This window comes from Eulemur rufifrons, chromosome 3 (assembly GCF_041146395.1).
Source record: "Eulemur rufifrons isolate Redbay chromosome 3, OSU_ERuf_1, whole genome shotgun sequence".
Taxonomy (NCBI): Eukaryota; Metazoa; Chordata; class Mammalia; order Primates; family Lemuridae; genus Eulemur; species Eulemur rufifrons.
The window spans coordinates 85594211-85620536 of NC_090985.1; the positions used below are offsets into that span (position 1 = coordinate 85594211).

The window sequence follows — 26326 nt, forward strand, 5'->3', positions numbered from 1 at the left end:
TATATCTGCGTCTTATCCAGATTCATTCTTTTCAAAGTTCATATCCATGTGATCTCAGGGAAATGTGGCGTGTGTGTGTGTGTGTGGGAAATTCCAACTTCACGCAATCAGATCCAAGCCTCCTCGCTACTTGGGAGCCAAAGTAGAAAGAATCCGGGAAGAACGAAGAGGGAAAAAAGCCTCTGTTGTCAAAAAGCATTAATGAACAGAATGTTTTACTTACTAATTAACAAAGTACAACATCTGGCAAGATTAAACGTAATCAATCAAACTTTACCTCTTATCTAGCTAAGCAGATGCTTTACCAAGATAATTTCAGAATCACCAGAGTCTCTAACTTGTGGTTCAAGTTTGCCACAGGAATTTTTTTCTTAGACATGTGTTCCTTTTTTCCTCCCTTCTCAGTTGTTTTTCAATTTCAGGATCCCCTTCTTGTCATGCTGCCCTGGTTTCTCAGACTCCTCCAGTTGTGAAGGACCCCAACAAGATTGATCTCTTATGCTCAAATGTACTGATTTCTTCCTCTCCCAAAAATCAACCTATTATCTACCTCAAGCTCTGGCTTTTCACTGTCTACTTAATCTACTGAATAATTCTATCTTTGATATTGGCTACTGATAATGGCCTACTTCTCGTCCCTTTTATATTGCATGTACTATTTAACAGTGACTTAGTGCATAAATATAAATTTGCAGATAAGTAATAATTGTATGGATACTGACAAGTTCAGTGAAAGAGAGTTTGGGTACTGGAAAATATGAGTTTTAGTCCTGCCCTGTCTATGTGACCTGGGACAAATCACAAGATCTTTTGGAAACTCAGTATGCCCATCTGAAACTAAGTAAGCACTACTTCACGGAAGGTAGTCAAAGATAAAGTGGTAAATCACGGGAATTACAAAATTCAGAGACCATTGATACTAAATATGCAAAGTGCTTAATAATTAAAAAGTGCTATGCAAATATATGATATCATTGCTCCTACTATCATTCTAGTTAATTTTACACATTTCCCCAAACAGATAAAACTCTCCAGAAGGAAAATGTGCAAAAGATAACTTTTAGTAACTCCTGGGCATTTTAGGAAATGTTGCCTACATAAGTCTTTCTTTTAATTTTTCTTCTACTTTAAGTAAGAAGTGACAACCATTCACATAAAGTGTGTGGGACTCAGCTTAGGATGAACTAGCCATTACCGAACAATTAATAAAATAAATTTTTTAGATTTACAAGGAAAAAAAAGTCAGTAAGATATGTAATGTCCAATGTCTTTCTTAGTTATCTTTTCATCTTTCCTTTATACCCATATGTTTATTTAATATTTCTAAAACAAAATAGAATTTTTAAGATAAGAAAGCCATAGGAACTGTGAAATTCAAAAATCATTGATATTAAATCTTCATCAATCATTGATCTAAAAAGATTATGAATTATAGTTATGATGTTAAAAGGTCAGAACCAATGCCCACTGCTTGGTATTTTCTTTTTAAGTTTTTCTTTCTGTTGGTTTATTGTTAATAAATGGATTTACCTGACAAATCCAACTTTGATCTGCACAGGCTGTGTGTCTGCTAAGAGGCATTCCAGAACATACAGGAGGAGGAAAGGGAAATTCCAGAAGAATGACTTGCTTATTTGGGGGGAGGATAAAACCCAAATCTAAATGTTGCCTTTACCTCAGTTAAATATTCACAAAATATTTGAGAAATATTCCAAGTCCGGGGTAAGCCACTAGGAAAAACAGTTTCCAAGAGTCTGTTACCCCTTATTAATATACAACACCCAACATGGAAAGTTAGCAAATAGAGACAGCATGTGTTGAAACTACTCTACATGGTTTTCAACATTTGTGGCATGTTTATATTTTTGCAGGATATGACTCAAAATTTATTTTGAAGTATTTTGTATTTCTTATAGCAATGAAGAAAAAAGTTCGATTTTGTTTCAATTCTTTATTAATATTTAGATAAAGTCCCCCTTTTCTTCTTGATTTACTATAAATATCATCCCAAGAAATACTACAGAAGTATGTTTAGGGAATTTCCATCTAAATTATCATTGTTGTAATGTAATTAACTTTTATTTTAATCCATATTTTCCTCATAATTCAAGCAGTCATCATCTGGAAATTGTCCTGTTCAAGGTCCTGACATTCATTCATATATTTGTGTATTGCTTTAATCCCACTTATTTCCAAAAAGATTTAAATGGGTAATTTGACATTAAATGAAATTGGAGAATTTTCAAGAATTCAAAATCTATTAAAGATAAATGAAAACAAACAAAATTGAGCTATAACAATTTTTTTGCACCATATGAGCACTATGGAAAGAAAGCAAAAATCTCTAAGTGTCAGTTTGAAATTACTCAGAAAATGTTTGATCAAATAAAGCTAATTTCTTTTTTTTCTTTTGGGTTATTAGGTATTATGAAGCAAACCAAATACTATGGATAGATTATATCTTAATTTGAGAAAGTGATTAGAAAATGAATCTAACGGTATCTATTTAGGGGCAGAAATATGAACTTTAATGGAATTCACAGCTGATAAAAAAAAAAAAACCTTTGCAAAAAGTGATGAATGACAGATTATCACAACCTGACTGACAACATGCTTTTATCATCATGAGATTACAGAGACATACTAACTTTTATAAATGTCAAAAACATTCCTTAAAAAAAAGAAAATTAATGCAACATTAGTTATAATCCAAAAATAATATTTGTCCCAAGCACATACCCCATTATACTCTGGGATGTAGGAACATTATTTAAAACCCTAGATTTGGTTGTGGCATACCTCACACATTACCAGGGCCTTGGAAACAAGAATATGTTCAGAGAAAGCATCAGAGGTATAGTAATCTTTGAAAACTACAATATGTAAGAATTGGCTAAAAGAACATACTGTGTTTTGGCTAGAAAATTTAAGTTCTCAAATGGGTCATGCTGATGGCTTCCAATATCTGACATCAGTTAAGTGTAAGAAGGATTAGATATCACTCCAGGAATAGAACTAGGACTAGTGGTTAGGAGGAATGGAAGAAAATACCTAATAAATAGGAATAAACGGTTTCTAAAAGAAATGGGAAAGCACTAGAAATATGAAAGGTGTGCAGTACAAGGGAAATTGACTAGCGCCCAACTGTTGCCATCACTGTTCTTTCAGCTTTGGGACCTTGGTCCAGTTACTGAGCTTCTCTGAGTTTCTGTTTCCTCATCTGTAGATTTGATATCCGTGCATTGGATGGAGATGTGACCACAGTTTACTTAGAAAGGGAGAGGAAATGTTAAACTAGATGGTCACCATGGTTTTTTCTATTTCTAAGATTCTGCCATTTTATTATAAGGGAAGATACAATAGTTTTAATCTCATGGTGAGGAATTATTGCTAAACTACATCATTCATTCAACATATATGTATTATGAGCCTACTATGTGTAGGTACTCTTGTGGGGATGCAGAAGTGAAAAAAAGAGATAAGAATTCTCATATTACACCTTATATTACAGTGAAAAGAGATGGACAATAAATGAAACAAAAGAGTAAATTACAGAGCATAGTAGGGGTCATAAGTACTATTATAACAATAAAGAGGGAAATACAAAATTTTAAATAGGGTCAAGGAAGCTGCAATAAGATAATAACACGTGAGCAAAGATACATTAATTTCACCAGTAATTTTTTAAATTAATTTTATTATGAAGTCCATTGGAAAATGTAGTGCCTTTAATTAAATCCTATGATCCAAATAATGTTTCAAATAATGTAATCTCATCACAGTGTGTTATGGACTGAATTATGTCCCCTTAAAATTCATATGTTGAAGTCTTAGCGTCACTATCTCAGAATGTATTTAGAGACAAGATCTTTAAAGAGGTAATTAAGTTAAATGAAGTTATTAGGCTTGACTCTAATCCAATAACCCTGGTGATACTGGTGATGTATTACTGGTGATAAGAAGAGATTAGGACACAAAGAGGTACACAGGAAGGAAGATATGAAGACACAGGGAGAAGGCAGCCATCCACAAGGCAAAGAGGGAAACCTCAGAAGAAACACTTTGATCTTGGACTTTGCATCCATAACTTTGAGAAAATAAATTTTTGTTGTTTAAGCTATCCAGTCTGTGCTACTTTGTTGTTATGGCAACCCCAGCAAACTAATATAGAGAATATAGATGTAAACAGACCCCATCCAAGTATTAAGTTTAAAACAATGCAAGATTGCATTAGTCATTTTTATAGCAACACAGAATCTTGTATAAACTATATTTAGCACATAAAGATTTCAGGTTCTTTTGGATTTATTCTTATGACCTTAAATTGCATTAAAAATCTTCTGCCTATTTATGGGGTACATAGTGAGGTTGTAATACATATACTGTATAGTGATCAGATCAGGTTAATTAGCATATCTATCATATCAAATATTTATTATTTTTTGTGTTAGGAATATTAAGTAGCTCTTTGAAACTGTATCATACATTATTGCTAACTATAGCTATCTTCCAATGCTCTAGAGCACAAGAACTTATTCCTCCTGTCTAGCTGTATATGTAAAATCATCATGTCAATTAAAATTTTCTTTTAAGTTTTGCAGAAGTTGAGCAAAACTGCTTGCATAATGCATATGGAAGATTAAAAGTTCAAATACAACCAAGATAATCTGGAAAAAGAAAGTAGGTTTTCTAATGACTATAAAGATTTTTTATGATATAATTATTAAAATGATTCAAAGAATGGAATTTTGGCACGGAAAGGGACAACAGACAACAAAAGGAATAGCAAAGAAGAATGTATTTGAAAAATATATTTTTGTGCACATGTGATTTGTCTTATAATAAAATTATCATTAAAAGTTATTAGATAAAAAATATATTTTACAATAAAAAAAGAAAAAGAAAAAATAATCTTTATCCTAAAGGTTTTCTCCCAATACACTCTATTGAAGAGATACAATTTAACAAAAATATCACAAGGACTTCATGTCTAAAAATAGCATGCTTAAGTAATAACATAAACTTTCAGGATAGGCAAAACATTTATTTTTCTATCAAGATATGTATACTTAATGTTATAGAAGTTTAAAATGGCAGCTCATGACCTTTTAGAATGTTCATGTGCACAAGCAAGCAACTAACACCAGAACTTAACTTTTCCCATCTTGTTCAAGGCTCCCCCAAGCGCTAAAAGAGCTTCATAAAGCTTTGCTGTAGACCCCTAATACAGCTGGCCCCCTGCTGATGCTGGCATTCAGGGTGACCATGTGGGGAATACTATATGCACATCTTAAAGTATTCTTTCATTTAAAGAATGTTGTTTTCTATTCCTTTTAGGCTTTCCTATCAGCTATATACATTAGTTCTAGAGAATTAAAAAAATGAGTAAATGCATATACTCACGGGTCCTGTGAAGGTAGCTGCTTTTTCAAATTCTTCACCCTCCTCCATTAGAGCTTCTTCAGTTCCAGGAAAAGAATCTATTTTATTTTTTAAAAATGAAGAAATTATAGTCACATATTGCTTATTAATTCTCTGGTATATAAACTTACTGTGAGAAGGATATTTAGTATCCAAACTGGTTGTTGGAAAAATCATTCTGTTTGTGAGTTAAAATAGAATACAGAATAATATTTATTTAGCTTAAAGACAACTTATGAAAAAATGATAAGTATTTCTAACGTAGAAGGATACAATAAAATCAGGAATGTGCAAGAGCTACAGTTATCTTAGTTATGCAAATAAAGCAACACTTTTTGGCATATTACTTAGCTAATTGTTAGAACATATTTATATTTAATGTCCTTTTTCTGGTTTATAATTTTATATTTATTTGTTTTATCCATCAATTTTTTTCAGGCTACATAATTTAAGTACTATATTATTCTGTCTTTTAAATGGGATGAAAAGTTCTGAAAAGAGTTCAGAGAAGGGTGCATATTATCAAATGGTGGTATGTTTTCCATTTCAGTGTATCAAGGAAGAGATTGCAATTACTTAGCCTGAATATACTGAAGAGTAGTGAGTATTGACTTTCGAATATGCAAATAAAATGATATGTCTGCTGAGTTAAATTAATTATAACAGCAAGGATTTATATGGATTATAAGGAATTTTGCCATAGGAGTAGATATATGCAGCAACCAGAAATAATCTATACCAGAGGCTGTCAACTTCCCTTGGTTGAGTTTGAACTCCTTTTCAAATTAAAAAATCAGTTAAGAGGAAGGTTATTTTAAATCATTGGATGTTAAAATCAATTTCTTTTTTTTTTTTTTTTTTTTTTTTTTGAGACAGAGTGTCGCTTTGTTGCCCAGGCTAGAGTGAGTGCCGTGGCGTCAGCCTAGCTCACAGCAACCTCAAACGCCTGGGCTTAAGCAATCCTACTGCCTCAGCCTCCCGAGTAGCTGGGACTACAGGCATGCGCCACCATGCCTGGCTAATTTTTTTTTTTTTCTATATATATTTTAGTTGGCCAGATAATTTCTTTCTATTTTTTTTTTAGTAGAGACGAGGTCTCGCTCATTGCTCAGGCTGGTCTCGAACTCCTGACCTTGAGCGATCCACCCGCCTCGGCCTCCCAGAGTGCTAGGATTACAGGCGTGAGCCACCGCGCCCGGCCTAAAATCAATTTCTTATATTTATTAATATTTGAGAAGGCTGGGCACAGTGGCTAACGCCTGTAATCTTAGCACTCTGGGAGGCTGAGGCAGGAGGATCACTTGAGCTCAGGAGTTTGAGACCAGCCTAAGCAAGAGCAAGACCCCAGTCTCTAGTAAAAATGGAAAAATTAACCAGGCATGGTGGCACATGCCTGTAGTCCCAGCTACTCAGGAGGCTGAGGCAGGAGGACTGCATGAGCCTAGGAGTTTCAGGTTGCTGTGAGCTAGGCTGACACCACGGCACTCTAACCTGGGCTCTACTATTAACAGGTGCTCTTAAAACATGTTGAAAAAGATAATTTTGTATGACTCTTTTCTTTCATGGAATTTACTTCAGAGAAATTTTGTAAATTTACATTTATAGTTCAATATTAATTTTTAACAAAAAGAACATTTATGAATATAAAGTATTGGTAACTTTTCCTAGTTCCCATTCTGTTCTGTTCTTGTTTTGGTTGAATTCTTTCTGGTTATTGGTGCCATATCCAGTGAGATCTATAATATTGTACTATCTACTTAGCTTTGCCTAAAGAGACCACTATAAAGTGCTGCAACAATATTTGAGCATTTACATATCTGACCATCTTTGAAAGTTATTAAATTGAATGGACCCTGCTAAATAGTCCATATCTAATAATAGGATAGCAATCTAACAAGCTAATAGGGACAATAGACATCATGAAAATAAAACCTTAGTGTTTAATGCTCAGAGGGGTAAACTCCATTTTTTGTGTTCTGAGTACATTGCTCATTCACAATAATTGCTGGGTGCATATGTGCACACTATTTTGCTCTGTCTGCTCCAGAGCAATTTATTTCATAAGTATACATGATTTTCAAAGTACAAGTGATTATTTCTTTGAGCTTTTTAAAATCACATGAGTGGGTGGGAAATGAGTCCGTCAATTTGGCAAATATTACAGAGTTTATCGTCTCCTCATTTTAGAGAAGAAGAAACTGAAATATGGAAAGATAAAGTAATTTTGTCAAAAATCTAACAGTCTTTGTCAACACTTGGACTAGAAATTTTGCCCCTGTGGTTGACTGGGCATGCTGGCAGAAACCTGGAAATCCGTAGCTTTTATCACGATGTTCAGCTTCATTCAACTACTTCCTGCCATTATTTTTACCTTTGCTGCTTGCATCACAACAAGTTTTTAATGCACAAAATTATACCTACTTACAGAAATATTTCTGTTTGTTGACCCAAGTTCAATGTGGATGCACAGTTGACATAAAAATCACATTAGTGCTTTTGGCTAATGCCAATAATATTCAATTGTTGGATCTAGTGATTTGACTAACTTAAGTAGAAAAAAATATACTAAATGAGAAACACATATTGTGGAATTTATTGATTAGGCATACTAATATTTGAATGTAAAGAATGTAGCATATAAGCATGTCAAGAAAAGAGCTTAAATTTAATGAATATAATTTTTCCAATGGACACACGAGTATAATCAACAACATATTACTGATACATTGTTTAATTTCCCAAGAAATTTAAATCCCTACAATTCTCAGTAATTATGTAAATGTAATTGCTAAAGGATAGATATGTAAAGCTTGGTGAACTGGAGTAGTCTTGATATAATTTTAATATAAAATTAATGGGCAAATAATTAAATAGTCTCTGTTTTGTGTCTGGTTTTGTACTGGGCAAGATGGAGAATGCAAGAAAACTTCAAGAAGCATATACTCCAATTGAAGTGGGAAGAACAAACACACTAGAAGCAATTTGAAAACAATTAGGGGCTGAGAGAAGGGAAACATCCTGCAGACTAGATGTAAGGGAGACTTAACATGGTCTTAGAGCAGAGGCTATAAATAGGCAGAAGTGAGGAAAGAACTTATTAGTAGTCAGGGAAGAATGGCCTAAGTCAGGGTACACATGGCAAGATTGTCTGGGAGGAGAAACCAGGCTGACTCCGGAAGCTAAGCAAGTGTCAAAGAATGGCCAGCCTGGGGCCTTCATGCTGCTATCGTGCATTGTTCAACATTCATTGTCAGGGTTAAAAGCCTGTCATTAGAATGTGCCATGTCATCGGGTGCTGTAATAGATTTGCATATGCATAAAAAATTATCATTTCTTTGTATTATGCTACACTGGCATTAGTTTATGTTCCCACAGCACTTTATTTTTAATGGTTATTAGATAATACTTGACATATAAAAAAGTATATGTAAAAATACATAAATACAAGAGATATGAAAATCTGTCTCATATGTAAATATAGAGTATATTTAAGTTACAAAGCATAATGATAAATAAACACCGCCCCCAACTTAAGAATTGGAGTATTTCCAATAACCTTCATATACCTATGGGATCCTTCCTACCACCTTCCTCCTACCCGCTGAGAACAACCCCTATTTGGGTCCATATTCCCTTCTTTAAATGTAGTTTTATAACTTAGATATGTTTTCCTAAAGAACATATTATGTAGATTTTCTTGTTTTGAGCTTTATAAAAATGACATTCTATAACTTGCTTTTGTTCAATCAGTGTTATGCTGTAGGATGCATTCAGTGGTGAGCAGAACTTGCTCATACACCACACTGGGAGAATGAACTGCCATGTCAGGTTGGTTGCTTGAAATCAGCCACAGTGGGAGTATTTATACCATGGAAACCATCTATCTCTACAAATCAGGGCTTCCTTTTTAGGGGGAAACAGTTGTTAAACATTTACCAACGTGCCACTGATTTATCTGTCCCATGTGTGTAGCTGAACTGCATTCAGTTTTCTATAGTGTAACAATTCCACAGTTTATCCCATTCCATGTTGTTCACATTTCGTGGCACATGAGACTTGTTTGTCAAAGACATTTACCTAGAAATGGAGTTTCTAGGTTTTAGATTATATAAATGCTGAATATTTTAAGATAATGAAAAACTTTTTTCCAAAATTGTTTATATCCCAGCTGCAGCATATAAGTTTGTTTTTTTTTCACCTATGTTTTCACCAGTACTTAGCTCTGTCAGCTTTCTTAACGCCAACCAAAAGGTTGTAAAACATTCTCTTTCCAAGCTCTTAATTTGCTTTTCCCCATGACTAGCGTAGTTTAAGCATTTTTTCATATGCTTATTGGCTTTTTGTGTTTCCTCTCTGTAAAATGTCTATTAATATCTTATTTTTCTATTGGTGGGTTGATTTTTTATGTATTAAATTATAGGTATTCTGAATATTAATCTTTTATCCATGGCAAATACCTTGCAAATATCTTCTCCCATTTTGTGGCTTTTCTTCTGGCATCTTTTGATGAACAGGAGTTCTTAATTTTCTATAGTTGAATTTTTCAATTATTTCTTTTATGATTACAAATTTTAGTACCTTCTTTAAGATGGCCTTCTCTATCCAGGTGTAAGGAAAATATTTTCCTATAGTTTATTTTCTAACTAACCTGGTTAGATACATTGACTGCATGCTGCTAGAATACCTACTGAGGAAGAAGTGATGTACCTTAGGTGTCACTGGAGTAGCATTACCTGTACTTATTTATTAATTCAGCAAACATTTTGAAGTGCTCTGACACTAATTTTGTATGCCAAGTTAAATGGTTTGAATTTTGTCCTATAGAAAATGGGGATGGAATAAAAGATAGATAATGAGCTAAAGAGGGGTGAGACAGTGCAAAGAGGGCAACGAAAGTTGTTACACTAGAGACTGGTTTCATGGAAGACAATTTTTCCACGGACCAGGGGTGGCGAGGGGATGATTTCAGTATGATTCAAGTACATTACATTTATTGTGCAGTCAACCTTCTCTGCTAATGAGAATCTGTATTTGCAGCCACTCCCCAGCGCTAGCGTCACCAACTCAGCTCCACCTCGGATCATCAAGCATTAGATTTTCATAAGGAGCACAGAACCTAGATCCCTCACATGTGCAGTTTACAGTAGGGTTCGTGCTCCTATGAGAATCTAATGCTGCCGCTGATTAGACAGAAGGTGGAGCTCAGGCAGTGATTTGAGCAATGGGAAGCAACTGTAAATACAGATGACGTTTCAATGGCTCACTGGCCGCTCACCTCCTGCTGTGCAGCCCAGTTCCTAACAGGCCATGGACTGGTACCAGTCCACGGCGTGGGGGGTGGGGACCCCAGCACTAGATGAAGAGGAGAAAAGCACAGACCAGGCCATATCAGGGCAAATGAAGAGACAGCTGGCTCAAAGAGGAAATTCTGAAGTGACACGGACATGATTAGAAACCTATTTAACATAGGGTGGGGGAGAGGGAGTATGATATTGTTAAGTATGATATTGACTTTTCTGCCCAAGAAGAATGAATGAACCAATGAGGTGAGAATGAGAGTAGGAGATAGAGCAGGTTTCAAGGGGCAGATAATGAGCTCCATTTTCTAGACACACAGCAGGCAACGTGGAGTTCTGAAAACAAGTTGGAGTTAGTGACATAATTTGGGGAGTAGCCAACATATAGTTGATCTGTTTGGACCTTAAACAGGACGAGCACTAAGAGGCTCCTCCTCAGAATCCGCACTTCTCACCTTTCTCTTTTGCCCTTAACCTGACACAAACAGCCTGAAAGAGTGTCCTGGAGGTGGATGTAGGACCCGCAGCCACGGTGATTTGGTGCAGGGGAAGATGGTTTAGTTTCTTTCTGATTTGTTTTTAATCTTTAAGTGCCACTAGAACTGCAGTAAATATTGTTGGATTTAAAACTTACCCAAAGAATCTGGTATTGTTTCATCTGGAGAATGAAGTATCTGTAATGTCTCTTCCGTCCTTTCTGCCAGGTTGTCTCCTTGAAGCCTAAATAATTAAAAATGGTCATTGAAACCTCTGATAACGTTAAATCGTGAAATATGAACTACATGCTATAGGGGACATGACTGTGAACTTCTAAACTCCAAGATCAGATATACATCTTCAAAGTAGAAATAAACATTTACTAAAGCCATTTTAATATAGAGTTTTTGCTTTTCTAACCTTTACGGAAAAGTCTTCCATATTTCCTCTTATATACATGGCAAGATTGGTCTATGTAGGATCTGCTTTTCTTCTCAGCCTGATCAGAGGGAGGTTCATAAGCAAATGTTTTCACTGAAACTACAAAGGAAAATCAAGTGGAAGGAAAACAAGAGTTCGACACAGCGTGCTCCCCAACTTCTGGGTGCAGGAGTCATGGGAGGGTTTTCACGATTCCACAGAGGTTTGCCACACACAGTTCTCCAAATCAACCTACCTGTGCGTGAAGGCCTGTGCATCAAGATAAATCTCCACAGTGGACGTGAAGATCTGAAATGTGTGTGACTGCCCGGGGTTCTCATAGACAGTGGGTCTTTTTCAGGAGAGGACAATTGTGAAGTACTTTGACGACAATGTATTTCTGAGCTTTCGTATGCTCACTTCTACAGTGAGAAAAAGCGAGCTAGCAACAACCAATTCACACCTGGGTTTATATGACACTCTGAAACCACATTATCAAAGGAGGTAGAGTGCAGCAATACATTTTGGAACTTGATTTAAGAATAGCAGAATAAATACAGCTCTGCTAATGCTGAAGGACAGTATATCAAACAAGCCAGAGATTGGAAGTTTCTACCAGTGTCCTTATTCTTTTCTCCTACTTAGCTAATGGCAAGTGTCCTCATAGAAGAATATCATTAAATGCATGCCCTATAACATTAAAAATTTTAGAAAGACAATTCATAACTGTACTGGGTTCACATGTTATTATTCTCAACCATTTTATATCTTTGCTTTTATAGACCACAGCAGAATCACATAATAATTTTCTTTCAACTTTTGCAGTTTCAAGCATATATGTATCTCTCTCCTTATCTTGTGTGTAATTATAAATATTGTAAATTATACCTGCATTTAAATTTTTCTAATATTGAATTCTGCATATCTCTGTACATATTACATATTACATATTTATACCTACATATTACCTTTGATACATAAAACTGTGTTTACTGTACTGTGTAAAATAATTAAAGAATTCTCAAAAAGAATTTCCTGATAGTTATAACACTTTGGGGTCAGCTATATATGGTTTTATACTTTTAATCTTTTTAAATTTTACTTTGAAAAAAGCACCACTTTTAAATAAGTTACCTACATATTTCTCAAATCTTCCCTACTATTTCTTCATTTTATTCACTTCAGTTAGGAGAGTTACTTTATCAAATATTCTTTTTTGAGCTCTCTTTGTCCAGGACCATCCTATCAAAATTATCAAAGAGACAAAGTATAGAGGTACACGAGATATTGAATGTTGTAAACAAAAATTATTATTAAAAATTCACAATGAGCCCCAACACATTTGGGTATTTAACATTAAGTTAAAACGCTAAAAGGAAAATAAATCTCCAACAAAGACAGAACGAAACAAGACATAAAAATGATGCTGTCATTTTTTTAGTATGCTCGATAGTAAGCCAAATGTTGTAGAGATGCAAAGAAATTGTAGCTGTCCCTGATTCCACAGAGTTTTGATCTAGCTGAACTGATGAGACAAGTGGCTGTGAGTAAACACCCAACAAATTGGGTGGCCCTGAAGCTGGCTCGTCTTTGTCCAAACACTGCTCTCCAGATACCTTAAGAGTTGAGTCTACCGTGACTTGGCACCGGTTCCACTGTGGAATGCTTCACAGTCCTGCTGTCTTTGCTTGTTCTGCCAGGGTTTCCCAAGAGTAATGCAACAGCACCACCTCTGTAAGACGTTAATAGGCGCTGTGCTAACAAGGGGCGTGTGGGTAGGTCCGGGAAATTCAGTCTTAATAGAAATTCAATTTTGTTTTCTTTTAACCTCAAGTTTTTTTAATACTCCCAAACCTTTTCTCTTACCTTTCTTTTTTATTAATTTTTAATTTTTTTTTATTTTTATTTTGGGTCATAATAATTGTATATCTTTATAGGGTTCTCTTAGCTTTCTAAATCTCCTTTTCCATACTAAACAAGCTCAGTTTTATTTTCAGCCCCTAAACAGAGTGTTTCTTGCTCTTTTTTATCATAACCAAAACTCTTTTCTCTTCTAAGAATATTGCACCCTTTTTCCCCTCTAAGACTGCAGTACCCCCCTCCCCAACGCAGGCTGCCTGACCCCATGACCTCAGACAACACAGGATTGTATGCATTAACTTTTCGTCTCTCTGCCTGTACAGTCTTCCCTCAGGCTCAAAGCATTCTTCTTTAACTCAAGTGTCACTATTATCCTGAGTGATTTTTGTGTTCATACGTATCGACAGGCTAATCTCAAGGTCCCTTGACCTCCTCAAATTTGGAGATCTTCCCTCCTGCTCCACCTCCCTTACCCAAGGACAGACAACGCAGAACCACTTCATGTCAGAAATCCATAAACGCAGTGTTCTGTTCCCTGACAACAAATTCACCTCCTTCAGGCTTTCACAACCTCACTCTTCCTAACACTTTCTCCTGAGCCCAATATAAACCTTTATTTCCCTTGGTTTCCTTTCAGAATCTGCCCTCCTGCTTGCCTTCTGTCCCTGCTCAGTGGGGACTGTCTCCTCAGCTCCCTGGCACCCTGTCCTCCTGTCACTCCTGCCCAACCAGAACCCGACCTGTATTAATGCACCTCTGTCCTGCACATGAGCTGCTGAGCAAGGAGAAAATCATGACTCTAGGATCAGTTAGTATAAATCAATGATCTCCAGCTTTTAACTTGGGCTTCTTGGTCACTTTTCTTCCATTCCTTTTAAGAGCTTTTCAAAAGTATCACCTTTCTTTTATGTCACCCAGGAAAATTATGTAATAAGGAGCACAGACCTTCAACTCACCCTCACACACATGTTCCAGAATTATCTTCACTCTGACCTGTATTCACCACCTTTCTGATTCAGAGAGGGCGAGAGGCCCTATCTCCCATGTAAGGCTTAGACCATCCATCAGACTGGCAACTGGGATCTCATTGTCTCATCTTCCTCTTGGACCTCAATCTATTTTATCTACCACCACCCACCACCAGAATTCATTCTGTTCATCTCCACTAGCATTTCCCAGACCATATAAAAAAGCTCACTTCTCTTTCAGCCTTAAAAAAAAAAAAAAAAAAAAGACACCAAAATAAGGTCCCTCCCCTATTTATCTAAAGTATCTAGCTGTTGCCTTTTCTTGCTCATTCTATGAGCCAAACTCCTGTATTCTTCATTCAATGCCTTTACTTCCAGTTTTCATTCCCTCTCAGCCTGTTTTAATTTGATTTGTGCAGAACACTGCTTACACTAAGACTGCCTGACTTTCTAATTGCCATATGCAAAGAAAATTTTTCAGACTTTATTTGACCTTATATGAATACTACTCAGTCTTGAAGTTGTCAACACTTGTCTTCTGTGGCTTTTCCCTCCTGCATATCTGACCACCTCTGTGAATATGTCTTCTCAGTCTCCCTTAAAGGCTTGGTTTCTTGTAGACCCTTAAATATTATTATTTTTCCCTTCAGTTCTATTCATGGTCCTTCTTTTCTCACTCTGCACTGTCTGTCTGAATCATCTCATCCACTCTTACAGTTTTAACCACGTATAGGGTGAAATTTTTCCAGTCTTTAGCTTGAATCCTCAGTTCAAGATTAGCATACCCAAATTCTTGGTCGACATTTTACTTGGATACACACTATAAGTGCCTGAAAGGCAACATGTTCAAAAGCTCATTGTCATTATCACTGTATCTCTCACTGCACATGGCTAATCCATTCCAGTCTTGCTAACTATACTTTCTAAAGAGATTTCTTTCATCCACCACTTCTTTATACTATTGCTATAGTATCACTGCTCATCTTATTTGCCTGGATTATTGTGTAGTTTCCCCACATATTAATATATCCATACTCAGAAATTTTCCCTCAAAAAATCCATTTTCTCAAAGGGACATGGTGGTGTATGCCTGTAGTCCCAGCTACTTGGGAGCCTGAGGCAGGAGGATCACTTGAGCCCAGGAGTTTGAGGCTGCAATGAGCTATGATGATGCCACTGTACTCTAACCCAGGCAACAGAGTGAGACCCTGCCTCAAAAAAAAAAAAAAAAAAAAAAAAATCCATTTTCCTTTTCACTACAAGGATGTTAAAAACACAAATGTAACCATATTATTCTCATGCTTTAAATATTTTAGTGAAAAGGTCTTAACATGAGTATTGTTAGTGGGTCCATGGACAGGCTTTGGGGAAATCACAATAATTCACAGTGAAATGAATGAATGAAGAGTTTTGGGTGGATGTGATCTTTTTTTGGAGAGACAGTAATTTTAACCAGTTTCTCAGAATAATCCTTGACTCACAAGAATTTAATAACTACCATTTTTATTGGCTTCTCATTACCTGCAAGATGAGTTATGGTTTCCTTAGCAAGTCATTTGAGGTTCTCTATTGCACAAGCCTACCTGTGTCTGCAAATTCATCTTCTTGGATATTCTGCCATGGATTTTATACTCCATAAACTCCAAACTACTTTTACTTTTTTGCATATATTTTGTTATCAATCCTCTGTGTCATAATACTATCATCTCTAGCAGAGTATACCTACCCCTCCTTTTACTATTTGGCTTATTTCTAGCTTTAATTCTAGATTCTCCTTTTCTCTGAAGCATTTCTTCCAAGAGTCTTGGTGCCTGTGCAAATCTTTACCACAGCTTTTGTTTTACTATATTTTAATTGTTTATTTAGATGTCTGTGTTTGTCAACACACTGCAAGTGTCTTAAAGGCAAGGATTTTGTTTTTCATATTTTCATGTCATTGAAGTCTAGCTTAGATGGAGCTTGATATATTGCAAAGTATAAAAGAGAGTTCCTAAGGTATTTGTTAATGATTATTTCACCTTGGAGAAAAAGAAAGAAAGATGTGACCTAGCCTATGTATAGGGGATTTTGTATAGAATACTATAGTATAGTTATAATTATATTTCCTTGAAAAGCAATAAAAATCATCCTGCACATATTTAGGGTTAAGTAATTCTAAGCCTGTTCACTCTAATGCAGGGCATGAGATAAAGGCTCACTTGTGGGCAGGTGTGACCAGAGAGGCAGAAGCGACAGACATGGAAGTAAAATCTGAAAGGAGGAAAGCCAATGCAAGGATGTGTTATTGAGCCAACCCCGGTACAGCTGGCTGCTGCTCAATCCCACACAAATTTCTGAGGAGCCCAATGAGGTGTGTCTAACATAAAGGAGGAAAGGATAAAGCATTTATCCATGGGCTCCTGGTCAAGGCTGGACCTTGGGCATTGATGTCCCTGAACTTTTCAGTTGCACATACATTAGTATTGAAAGATTCCCACTGGCCAGCCCAGGGCAGGAAATAAGATCTAAAAGGCACCAGGATGAAGTGAGATGCTGAAGCTTTTACCCGCACAGAGCTGGTTGCCACAGCTTGAAAAATGCATGGAAATAGTTTTCAAGAAGAGATGAGGCAGAGGGTATTTGAAGTGGGGTATAAGGGGGGCTGATAAAGATAGTAAATGTGTTCGAGTTTAAAATAAATGAATCAGATTTAATTTTATACTGGCCAGTGAAATCTGGCTAGAAGAAATGATGTTATAAATATTAGTAAATTCCATCTCAAAGTTTATGAGTCATTAATCACCTTCCACTGACTTAGTCTTAATGGTGAATAAGCCAATGAAACTATGATTACCCACTTCGATTATTATGCCTATCACAGAGCCTATCATACCCAGCACATGTACATGATCAATAAATACTTGTTAAACATATGTTGCTGAAAAGTCTCTGGGTCTTACAAAATAGACTTAAGGAAGATGAATTAACCAAGAGAAAAGAGGTCAGAGCTCAACCAGGAGATTGGCTGCAATAGGAGTAGTTAAAATTTGGTTTGCTTGATGATGTTTTAAGATCCTACTGATCCTGGTGTTTCACTCTGTAAGTAAAAACAAGAAAACAGGGCCAAACAGCAGCCAAGTGCTGTCCAAAAGGATCAATAAAAACACTCTACCAAAGGCCAGACACACTCTAAGTAGGGAGTTTTGAATAGTGTAAGCAGTGGGAGAATAGGGAGGGTGATCTGTGCCATTTTGTTTTTATACTTTTTAAAAAAAATCCAAAACACCCAATAAGGAAATATAGTTTCCTTTTCATTTTTTTAATCCTAGTATTGGGCATCAATTCACGTAAACCATGGGATGGATGAGAGAAGATTCAAATAAGTGAATTTTTCATTTTTTCATTGTTGGATTAGATGACATTCAGATTTTAGATTCATGAGCAGTCATCTTTCTGTATGTTACCATGCAGATACACACACACACACACACACACACACACACTTATTATTTTCCCTGAATAATTTCTGGAAGAAAACAGTGTCTAAAGAGTAGACATTTGTCAAATTTTTTTAACTGAATTGGATACACTATTATGTATATGATATTAAATGCCAAACTAACATTTATAATTTATACAGAAATTCAAAAGACACAATAAACAAAATCTGAATTAATTGGAGAAATTTTAATGTAGTAGGTAGTACTTCAGCTGGGATTTGAAATAATCTTAAGATTTGATTAGGTGGAAAAAAAGACAGAGAGTGCTCTAGGCAAAGAGCAGCAAGGTAACAGACTATACATTGGGTAGGAAAAGAAGCCTCCCTGGGAGAAAAGGTAATAAAAGAAAAAAAGAAAGGGAGAAAGAAAACACCAAGCACAACAAAAACTGACTAATAATATTAATAACTTCAGTGAAAGAAGTGTATTGAGAGCAACAAACAAAGTGTTAAAATTGATGAGTTCAGATGTGATCTTACACATCACACAAGAGGAATTAGACTTCATTTAGCACAAAGCTTTGAATGTTTTTGATTATATGCCTAATATGATTAAAAAAAAAAAATACTGGGCTAAGGATAGCCTGAACAAGAGTGAGACCGCATCTCTACTAAAAGTAGAAAAAATTAGCCAGGCGTGGTGGTGCACCTGTAGTCTCAGCTACTCAAGAGGCTGAGACGGGAGGATCGCTTGAGTCCAGGAGTTGGAGGTTGCAGTGAGCTATGATAATGCCACTGCACTCTACCCCGAGAGACAGTCTCGCTCTGTCTCAAAAAAAAAGATTTGCTGAAAACATAATAGTCACCTTTGGAATGGTGAAATCTAGGAGAGTATTTGGCAAGTTTTTGTAATAATCCAGCAACAGAAGAGCAAAAGCTCAGAGTAAGGAGAGTCTGTGGAGAGCACACCCTTCCGGGCGCTGGGGGTGGAGTAGTGAACAAAGCAGACCAAATTCCCACCCTCACAGCACTTCCGTTATGCTGACTGGCAATGATGAACAAACAAGTAAAATATGTACACTCAGATGTTGATAAGAAATCTGGTTAAAATTAAAGGAAGGAAAAGTAAACATGGAAGGAACATAGGGAGGGTCTGGACGGAGGGTAGTGTGTGACTCTAGAGAGTGTGCCCAGGGAAGCCCCGCCTTGAAGGTAATCTTTGAAACGGAACTTGAAGAAGTGAGAGAATAAGCTACCTAGACCCCTGGAGAAGAGCGTTATAGGCAGCAGGAATAGCAAATAGAAGTATTTTGAGGCCAATGACTAAAGTGGATTGAACTAGGGGAAAAATAGGAGTACATGTTGTCAGAGAGGTCGCGGGGCTAGATCAAGTAGGACATTTGATGATGCACTATCTAGTCTCCTTCCCTGACGACAATGGGGAGCAACGGAGAGTTTTGGAGCAGAGGAACACCATGATCAGACTTTTGCTCTAACCTGCTGTGAGGACAGACTGCAGAGAGCCAGGAGACACCTTGGGAAGCTATTGTACCAGTCTTGGTAAAAGATGAGTGTAGCTGGTGCAGGTTAGCAGTGCTGGAGGTGGTAGTAAGTAAACTGGTTCTGGATAAATTCTGTAGCTGGAGCCAACAGCATGTCAGATAAATTAGACTTCGGAGGTGAGAGAAAGAGAGGGGGAAAAAAGTATTGCCAATTTTTTTCTCTGAGTAACTGGTCATGCTGTCGTTTACTTGCCAAGACAAGGAAAACTGAGAGAAATTTGGTGGGGAGAAATGAAATTTAGTTTTGGGCATGGCAAGTTTAAAATGCATTTTAGGGACCATATTTTGCTTTATGGAATGAAGTGTTGCCTGATTCTAGAATCGAAATAATGCCAATCGAGATCTTTAAGCTAAAAAACAAAAATTAAAATAAATGAATAAATAAAATGCATTTCAGACATGTAGGTAGAAGTGTCGAGAGGCAGCTGGACGCCCGTGTGGAGAGGTTGAACGGGCTGTTTGGGGCTGTGGGGAGAGCTTTGCCCTTTCTGGGTTCCAAAATCTCTATAAAGAACTTCAGAATATGATATACTACTGTTTAATTCAGCTGTTTAGAATAGTATGGTATTTTGTTTCACTGCAAAATAAATAGTATATCCTGATAAATGTCAATTAGATCAGGGAACCACATTAAACAAGTTTGGGTTTTAAGAAATTTTGAACCATTCTCTTCAAAGGGTTAGAAAATGAACTTATCTTTCCCCTCTGAAGTCTGCTTTCAATTCACAAGGCCTCTTTCATAACAACAGTCATCATGTTACTTCTAAGCTTCTCTCTAAATGTTAATTTTCCATTTTGGGATTTCAGTCTGTTTCTCCAGATTTATTTTTTGAGGGAAATTCTAACAACTTATTGTCACTCACTCAATTTCGAAGTCTTAAAAAAGTCAAAATTGTCACCAACATCCAAAATTTATTGGGGACCTTTGAAGGCAAAGCCCTACCTCAAGCCCCAACCTGTAATCTGGCATGGGACGGATGTGTATTTGCACAACAGCCACAATTACTTCGCAAGCTTCCCGAAGTCAGAGACCAGGTCTGACATTCTCTGCACCCTCGGGGACTTGCATATTAATTGACATGTGTGGTCCCCAGAATAACTTTCTAATTCAAATGATATCTATCCGAATTCACTCAGCGTTGTAATGGCTCCTTTCTTTCTCTAGAAAAATTCACTGCCACCCTATGAAACTTTGCCTCCTTTTTCCTTAAGCCCCAGCTCTTTGGGATGTTCTTCCTCCCACTCTCTTGTCCAAACCCACTTCCTCCACCTCGCTGTTCGCTTTGATCTTTCAGGATTCCAGTTTGCCCCTTTGGTGAATGGCTGACTCTGGTTCTGGCCCCGTGACCCTGTCTCCCAGAGTCCCCTGCACCCCAGGCACAACTCTACCTCCCAGGATCTCCTTTACCAAGAGAAAATTTTCAATAGTTCCCAGATTTCCTTTTTCAGCTTAGTATATTCCTTTAATTTTTTTTTTTCTAGCATTCATCTGTAGACACGCTTGCTGTTGCTTTGATTCTGGCTGTGGATGTTACGGGAGGATAAGTAATAACGCATCAAGATGAAACACCATTTTCCTGAGAGCAGAATGAAGTAGAATAACATCCTCCCTCATCAGAGCACTTTCCTTAAATTCTGCTCATTAGGTTCCCTCCCTCATTCACAAGAACCTCTGAACGTTAACCTCTAAAATATAATGGTTGATGGTGACATAGAAATAAAAACCATGCTCTTTTCTGTTAAATTTTCCTTTTAACTTCCCATCTCCTGAAAGTGAGATATGGGCCTGCGAATGATCTGTAATTCTCTAATCAAATTTATAGCCCTCTCGTACATGCGTGGTGGCAGACATGTACTTGGCACAGGTGCCCTCTTATCTGGACTGCTAATTACTTTCCTGGCAGAAGCTTCGGTATTTGAAAACCAAATCTAAGAAAAGTACATATGGAGAATAGATATGTTCAGGACTTGGTCTCTTCTGCTTTACCTCAACTCAAATGTAAAAATGTCAACACAAAATAAAGTGGAGGAGATGAGGCATGGAGTGAGGTTGATTCTTAGCATACCTGGGAACAATTAAACCAGATTTCCCAGGCAGATATGATCAGAATGTGGACCACTGGCTCACAGACCCTGGCCAGATTACTACATGCACAAAGGACAACCGTGGGGACATCCCCAACCTTCCTGAAATCTGAGGCAGCCAAGAGCAAAGATTGCGTTCAAATGGCCAGAATGCTCTGGAGCTAAGGAAACTCCAGAAGAAAGGGGCCAAACACGAATGTTTGAGCTTGAGGCAGCCGTGGGTGTTGGAATCAGCACGCTTCCTTCGGAACTACTGTTAATGATCATTTTTCAACAGGATTTCAAGTTTATAAAAGATCTGGTGAATTGTGGGTATGCATTCGACCTGCCATTATTCCTAGAGCAAACCCTTTTGAAAATCTACCTAAATGGAAGTAGGCAGTTAAGGTTCTTATCTGACACTAAGGACGATTGTTTGTCAAATTTTAGTGCACCTTGGAATCTCCTACAACAGCAGTCCCCAACCTTTTTGGCACCAGGGACCAGTTCTATGGAAGACAATTTTTCCATAGACAGGGGTGGGGGTGCGGACTTGGGGGATAGTTCTGGGATGATTCAAACACATTAGATTTATTGTGCAGTCAAACCTCTCTGCTAATGAGAATGTGTATTTGCAGCCACTCCCCAGCACTAGCATCATCACCTGAGCTCCACCTCAGATCATCAGGCTTTAGATTCTCATAAGGAGTGTGCAACCTAGATCCCTTGCATGTGTGGTTTACAGTAGGGTTCACACTCCTATGAGAATCTTATATGGCTGCTGATCTACAGGAGGTGGAGCATATGCACTGATGCAAGTGATGGGGAGTGGCTGTAAATACAGATGAGGCTTCCCTCACTACCCACTACTCACCTACTGCTGTGGGCCTGTTTCCTAACAGCACACGGACTGGTACCTGTCCATGGCCCAGGAGTTGGGAACCATAGTCCTACAGGACTTCTTGAAACACAGATTGCTGGGCTCTACTATAGAATGTCTGATTCAGAAGATATGGAGAAGAGCCCAAGAATAAGTTTGTAGGTGATGCCCATACTGCTGGTGAAGGATAAACTGACTCATCCTTATAGCTATGGAAGGAAATAGACCTTTCCATCCATCCTGACTGTGGTGGTAGTATTGCACCCTCTGTAGAGTGCCAAAAACAGAGAAGACTCGACCAGAGGATGTTGGTGTTTCTCTTTCTCTAACTTGCCAGGTATTGACTTTAGCTGAACGCTAAATTTTATTCCCAAATATGTTATGATTCAGTCTTACTGAGGTTCAAAATCTGAATCTGACTCCACTTGAGCATAGGATGCCGCATACTTAGCTTAACTCGGAGAATTGCTTGGTCAGCAGACATTGAGTTCAGCAGCAGCTGTGAGGAATCTTTTGAAAGCTCTGATTCCTAGCAGGTTGAAAAATGGGATTGTGTGGGGAGCCAAAACATCCTTTTGAAAAATCACCAAAGCTTTCGTTCTTCTTATAGCCCATTTCTTCCTTTAATCAGAGACCCCTTTATGGATCTGAAACTGAGGGCTGCCTCACATATGGAAGACCACCCTCATTTTGGTGTATCCCTTGGAAACATCTGTTAGATAGCTGACATCTTTTGTATGTAGCCAATCTCTCTCCTTCTCTCTGGTGGTTAAAAGCAAACAACACTTCCAGACTTTTCTACGCTATAATACTGGAAGTACTAATAACAACATGTCACGATGCCTTAGTAGAATGGTTTAAATTCCTTTCTTTGCTTTTTCCACTTCATAGGATTTAGAATAACTAAAAATAAATTATGATAACTAGTAAAATTAGAAGGTACACTGAGATGTCCAGATATGCTGAATATTCCAAATATTCCTTCGTACCAGAGAAAGATGAGATTTTAGTGAGGTTCTATCTGCCCACAGATGGCAACTGAGAGAATCCTACCAGTGATACACAGCATCACAAACTGTGAGAAATGACTACTAGATATGGGCCAGCAAGAAGGAAGGAATCAGGGAAGGCTAATACTGATCCTTCTTTAGAAGGTTGTACACTGTTGTGCAGAGTAAATTAAAGAAGTCCGAAAAACCTCACCAAGTTCTGCCTAATTAGGAACGATGGGGGATAGAGGACAGGAAAAATCGAAGATTCCCTCAGAGGCCTGAAACAGCTGAGGAAGGTGAGCTGTTGTGCAAAGGTGACAAACAGAAAGGCTGCCCTTAGGCCATGCAAGGATCATTTTGCCCAATTGGAAGAAAGTTCCCCTAATCTGGAGCAGCAAGGGCTGAGAGTGAGAGTGGTCTGTGGGACAATAGGGACCTCTTCCCTGGGAGATGCTTGCACTATCAAGTATCAGGAAGTCAATAGCTCCAACACTGTACCCAGAAAATCAGCTGAGTCTGACCCAACAATTTCAGTCAAGTGAAAGACATTCTTGGATTTTCACCAGTCCAAAATTCTACAACTCCATCCTCCCTTACTAATAAACTTCCCTGGGATGGTGCAAAGAGAAAGAATCAAAATGCAGAATTCATGTATAAGCAAGCCATAAAGTTAGGGGATGAGTGGCAAGCAATGAAATCATTTGAATAGAAATAACACTAAGTCTATAATTTTAATGAGTATAGTCAAAGATCTGAATGCACATAGTACGATTCTATGCTGAGAAGATACATGAGGGGGAAAATGCAATAGTCATTTAGTAATAATACACTGTACAAAAACTGAACGAAATGGGAGGAAGCTGAGAAAGGCCTAGGTATTCTAATTCCCACATCTTACAGGAGAAATAAAAGATACTTCTTTTAATCCTTCAACAAATATAAACTTAAGTATGTCCTTAGTAGTCTTAACCCTAACTATGGAAATAAAACAGGCTATATAGCTTACAAATTACAAAAGAAGAAATATAGCAAATGAAAGAAAATATCAAGAAATATTAAAGTACAAAAATGGCTAACGAATTACAAAATATACTTGGTATATAATAAATGAGGTCACTTGTGTATTTAATATGCAGTAAGGGACAAAAATCTATACTGAGTAAAAGAGACATATCTGACATAGAGTTATAGATAAAGTTAAAAGTTAAAGGATGAAGACAAATGTGCCATGAAAATGCAAAGAAAAATTTAGCCATGGTTAATACTAACATAGGGAAAGGAGAATTAGAGAAAAGAAAGCATTAAATGGCAGGGTGTTAATTGTAATGGATTTCTGTTAGCTGAATTTTATGGCACTAAAATATATAAAACAAGTCAATTACAACTAAAAAATTATAACTAATTTTAACAATGTATAAAGAAAATCTATTATCACCAAGGAAAATTAGAGAAAAAGTAAATGACATAGAACTTTTTCACCTAGCAGCTTGGTAAAGATTTAAAAACATGATCTAGGGGCAGATGAATGCTTGTGAAATGTTGATGGAACAGGCTACGTACCATATTCCAAAAGGGTAATTTCACTATAACTATACATATAGACATATATAAATAGATACGGATTCAGTGGATTTTATATCTTTTTTGAGTCGTCAATTCCTCTTGAGGAATTTATCTTAAGTAGAAAAAATGTTCCATTACTGTGCTGTTTAAGAAACAAACTAAATAAGTAAGGGGCTGGTTAAAAAAATAATGGGGACATACACATACTAATGTCTCAAACAACAAGAAAATGAAACCAAGGGCTAACCTGATTAAGCCCACCAAACCGAACCTGTCTTGCTTGCTTTTAATCGCTTACTTCTAGTTGATCTTAAAACCTGTGTAGCTAAAAGTCACATACCCAAACAACACATAACTAAACTCCCACTAGCCTCCCTATAGATAACATCTCTTACTGCCGGGCACTATAGTAACTGTTGCTTATAGTTGTTTTTCAGGAACTAGAGGGCAGCTCGTGTCCAGTTCAAACCAGTTGAGACCACCAACCCTCCAACTGGACCCACATGGGTATCTGGAAGAGTGTGGCCTTTTGCTGCCATTTTCTGAGCACGCATTCTGTGAAGAGCCACGTGGCTCCATCACTCTTGGGCAGAACCCCATTACCTAATTTTTCCCTGCTGCCAATCACCTTTCTCCAAGCCTTAGACCCCACTTCTTAACCCTAAATATCCCTAAGCTCTATCCTTAGAGAAGCAAATTTGAGATCTGTTCTCCCATCTCCTTGCCTGGCTACCTCATGAGTAAACTCTCTCTTTTGCAAAACCTGTCAACCTTTCGCCACACTGAGTGGTTTGCTGTGCCACCCGTAGAACAGACCTGGTTTAGTATCAAAAAGACAATGCAGAGAAATAACCATTGATGTGCCAGACGAGTCACATCAAATTAAATGAAAAATCAAGGGGCAAAACAGCGTATCTGCATGATCTCACTTTCGAAAAACAATAGAAATAGATGATAGAGTGATAGAAGAATGAATAGACAGAAAAAAATACAAAAAAACTTACACTGGATTCAGTGCAAGTATCTCTCTCAAACTCATGAAAAATATGATAATTCTGATTTCAGAATACATGACAGCAATCGTACTAGGAAATCTGTATCTATTTTCCAAATGTACTGTCCTATGTAACACTGTCCATATTCCAACAGACCAGAGCAGAATGTTAGAAGTTTAAGCATACAAACATAATTTAGTCTCCTTTTTCACTGCTTCTATATAGTACTGTTGTATCCATGAAAGGCAATAAACAGTTGCTAATTGAATGTCTTACTTTATTTAGCACTCCCCTCCAGCATGATGCATTCTCTAGGTTTTAAGTTTGTTGTGGGATGGGAAGCTTGCCTTAAGTTTCTGTTGTGTTAAACACATAACTGTGTAATAAATACAAACTTGGATAATAAACA

At 37.1% G+C, this 26326-nt stretch overlaps 1 protein-coding gene across 1 annotated transcript in view; it reads right to left on the minus strand.

Annotated features, from left to right (window-relative positions):
• The window catches only part of LOC138381404 (uncharacterized protein C8orf34-like), a 138042-nt gene that overhangs the window by 54826 nt on the left and 56890 nt on the right, over positions 1-26326 (minus strand). Inside the window, exons 3-4 of the mRNA XM_069465616.1 lie at positions 11353-11438; positions 5404-5480 (exon numbers count right to left, since the gene is read on the minus strand). Of these exons, the coding sequence (XP_069321717.1) occupies positions 5404-5480; positions 11353-11438 (163 nt within the window). The remainder of the gene's footprint in view (positions 1-5403; positions 5481-11352; positions 11439-26326) is intronic.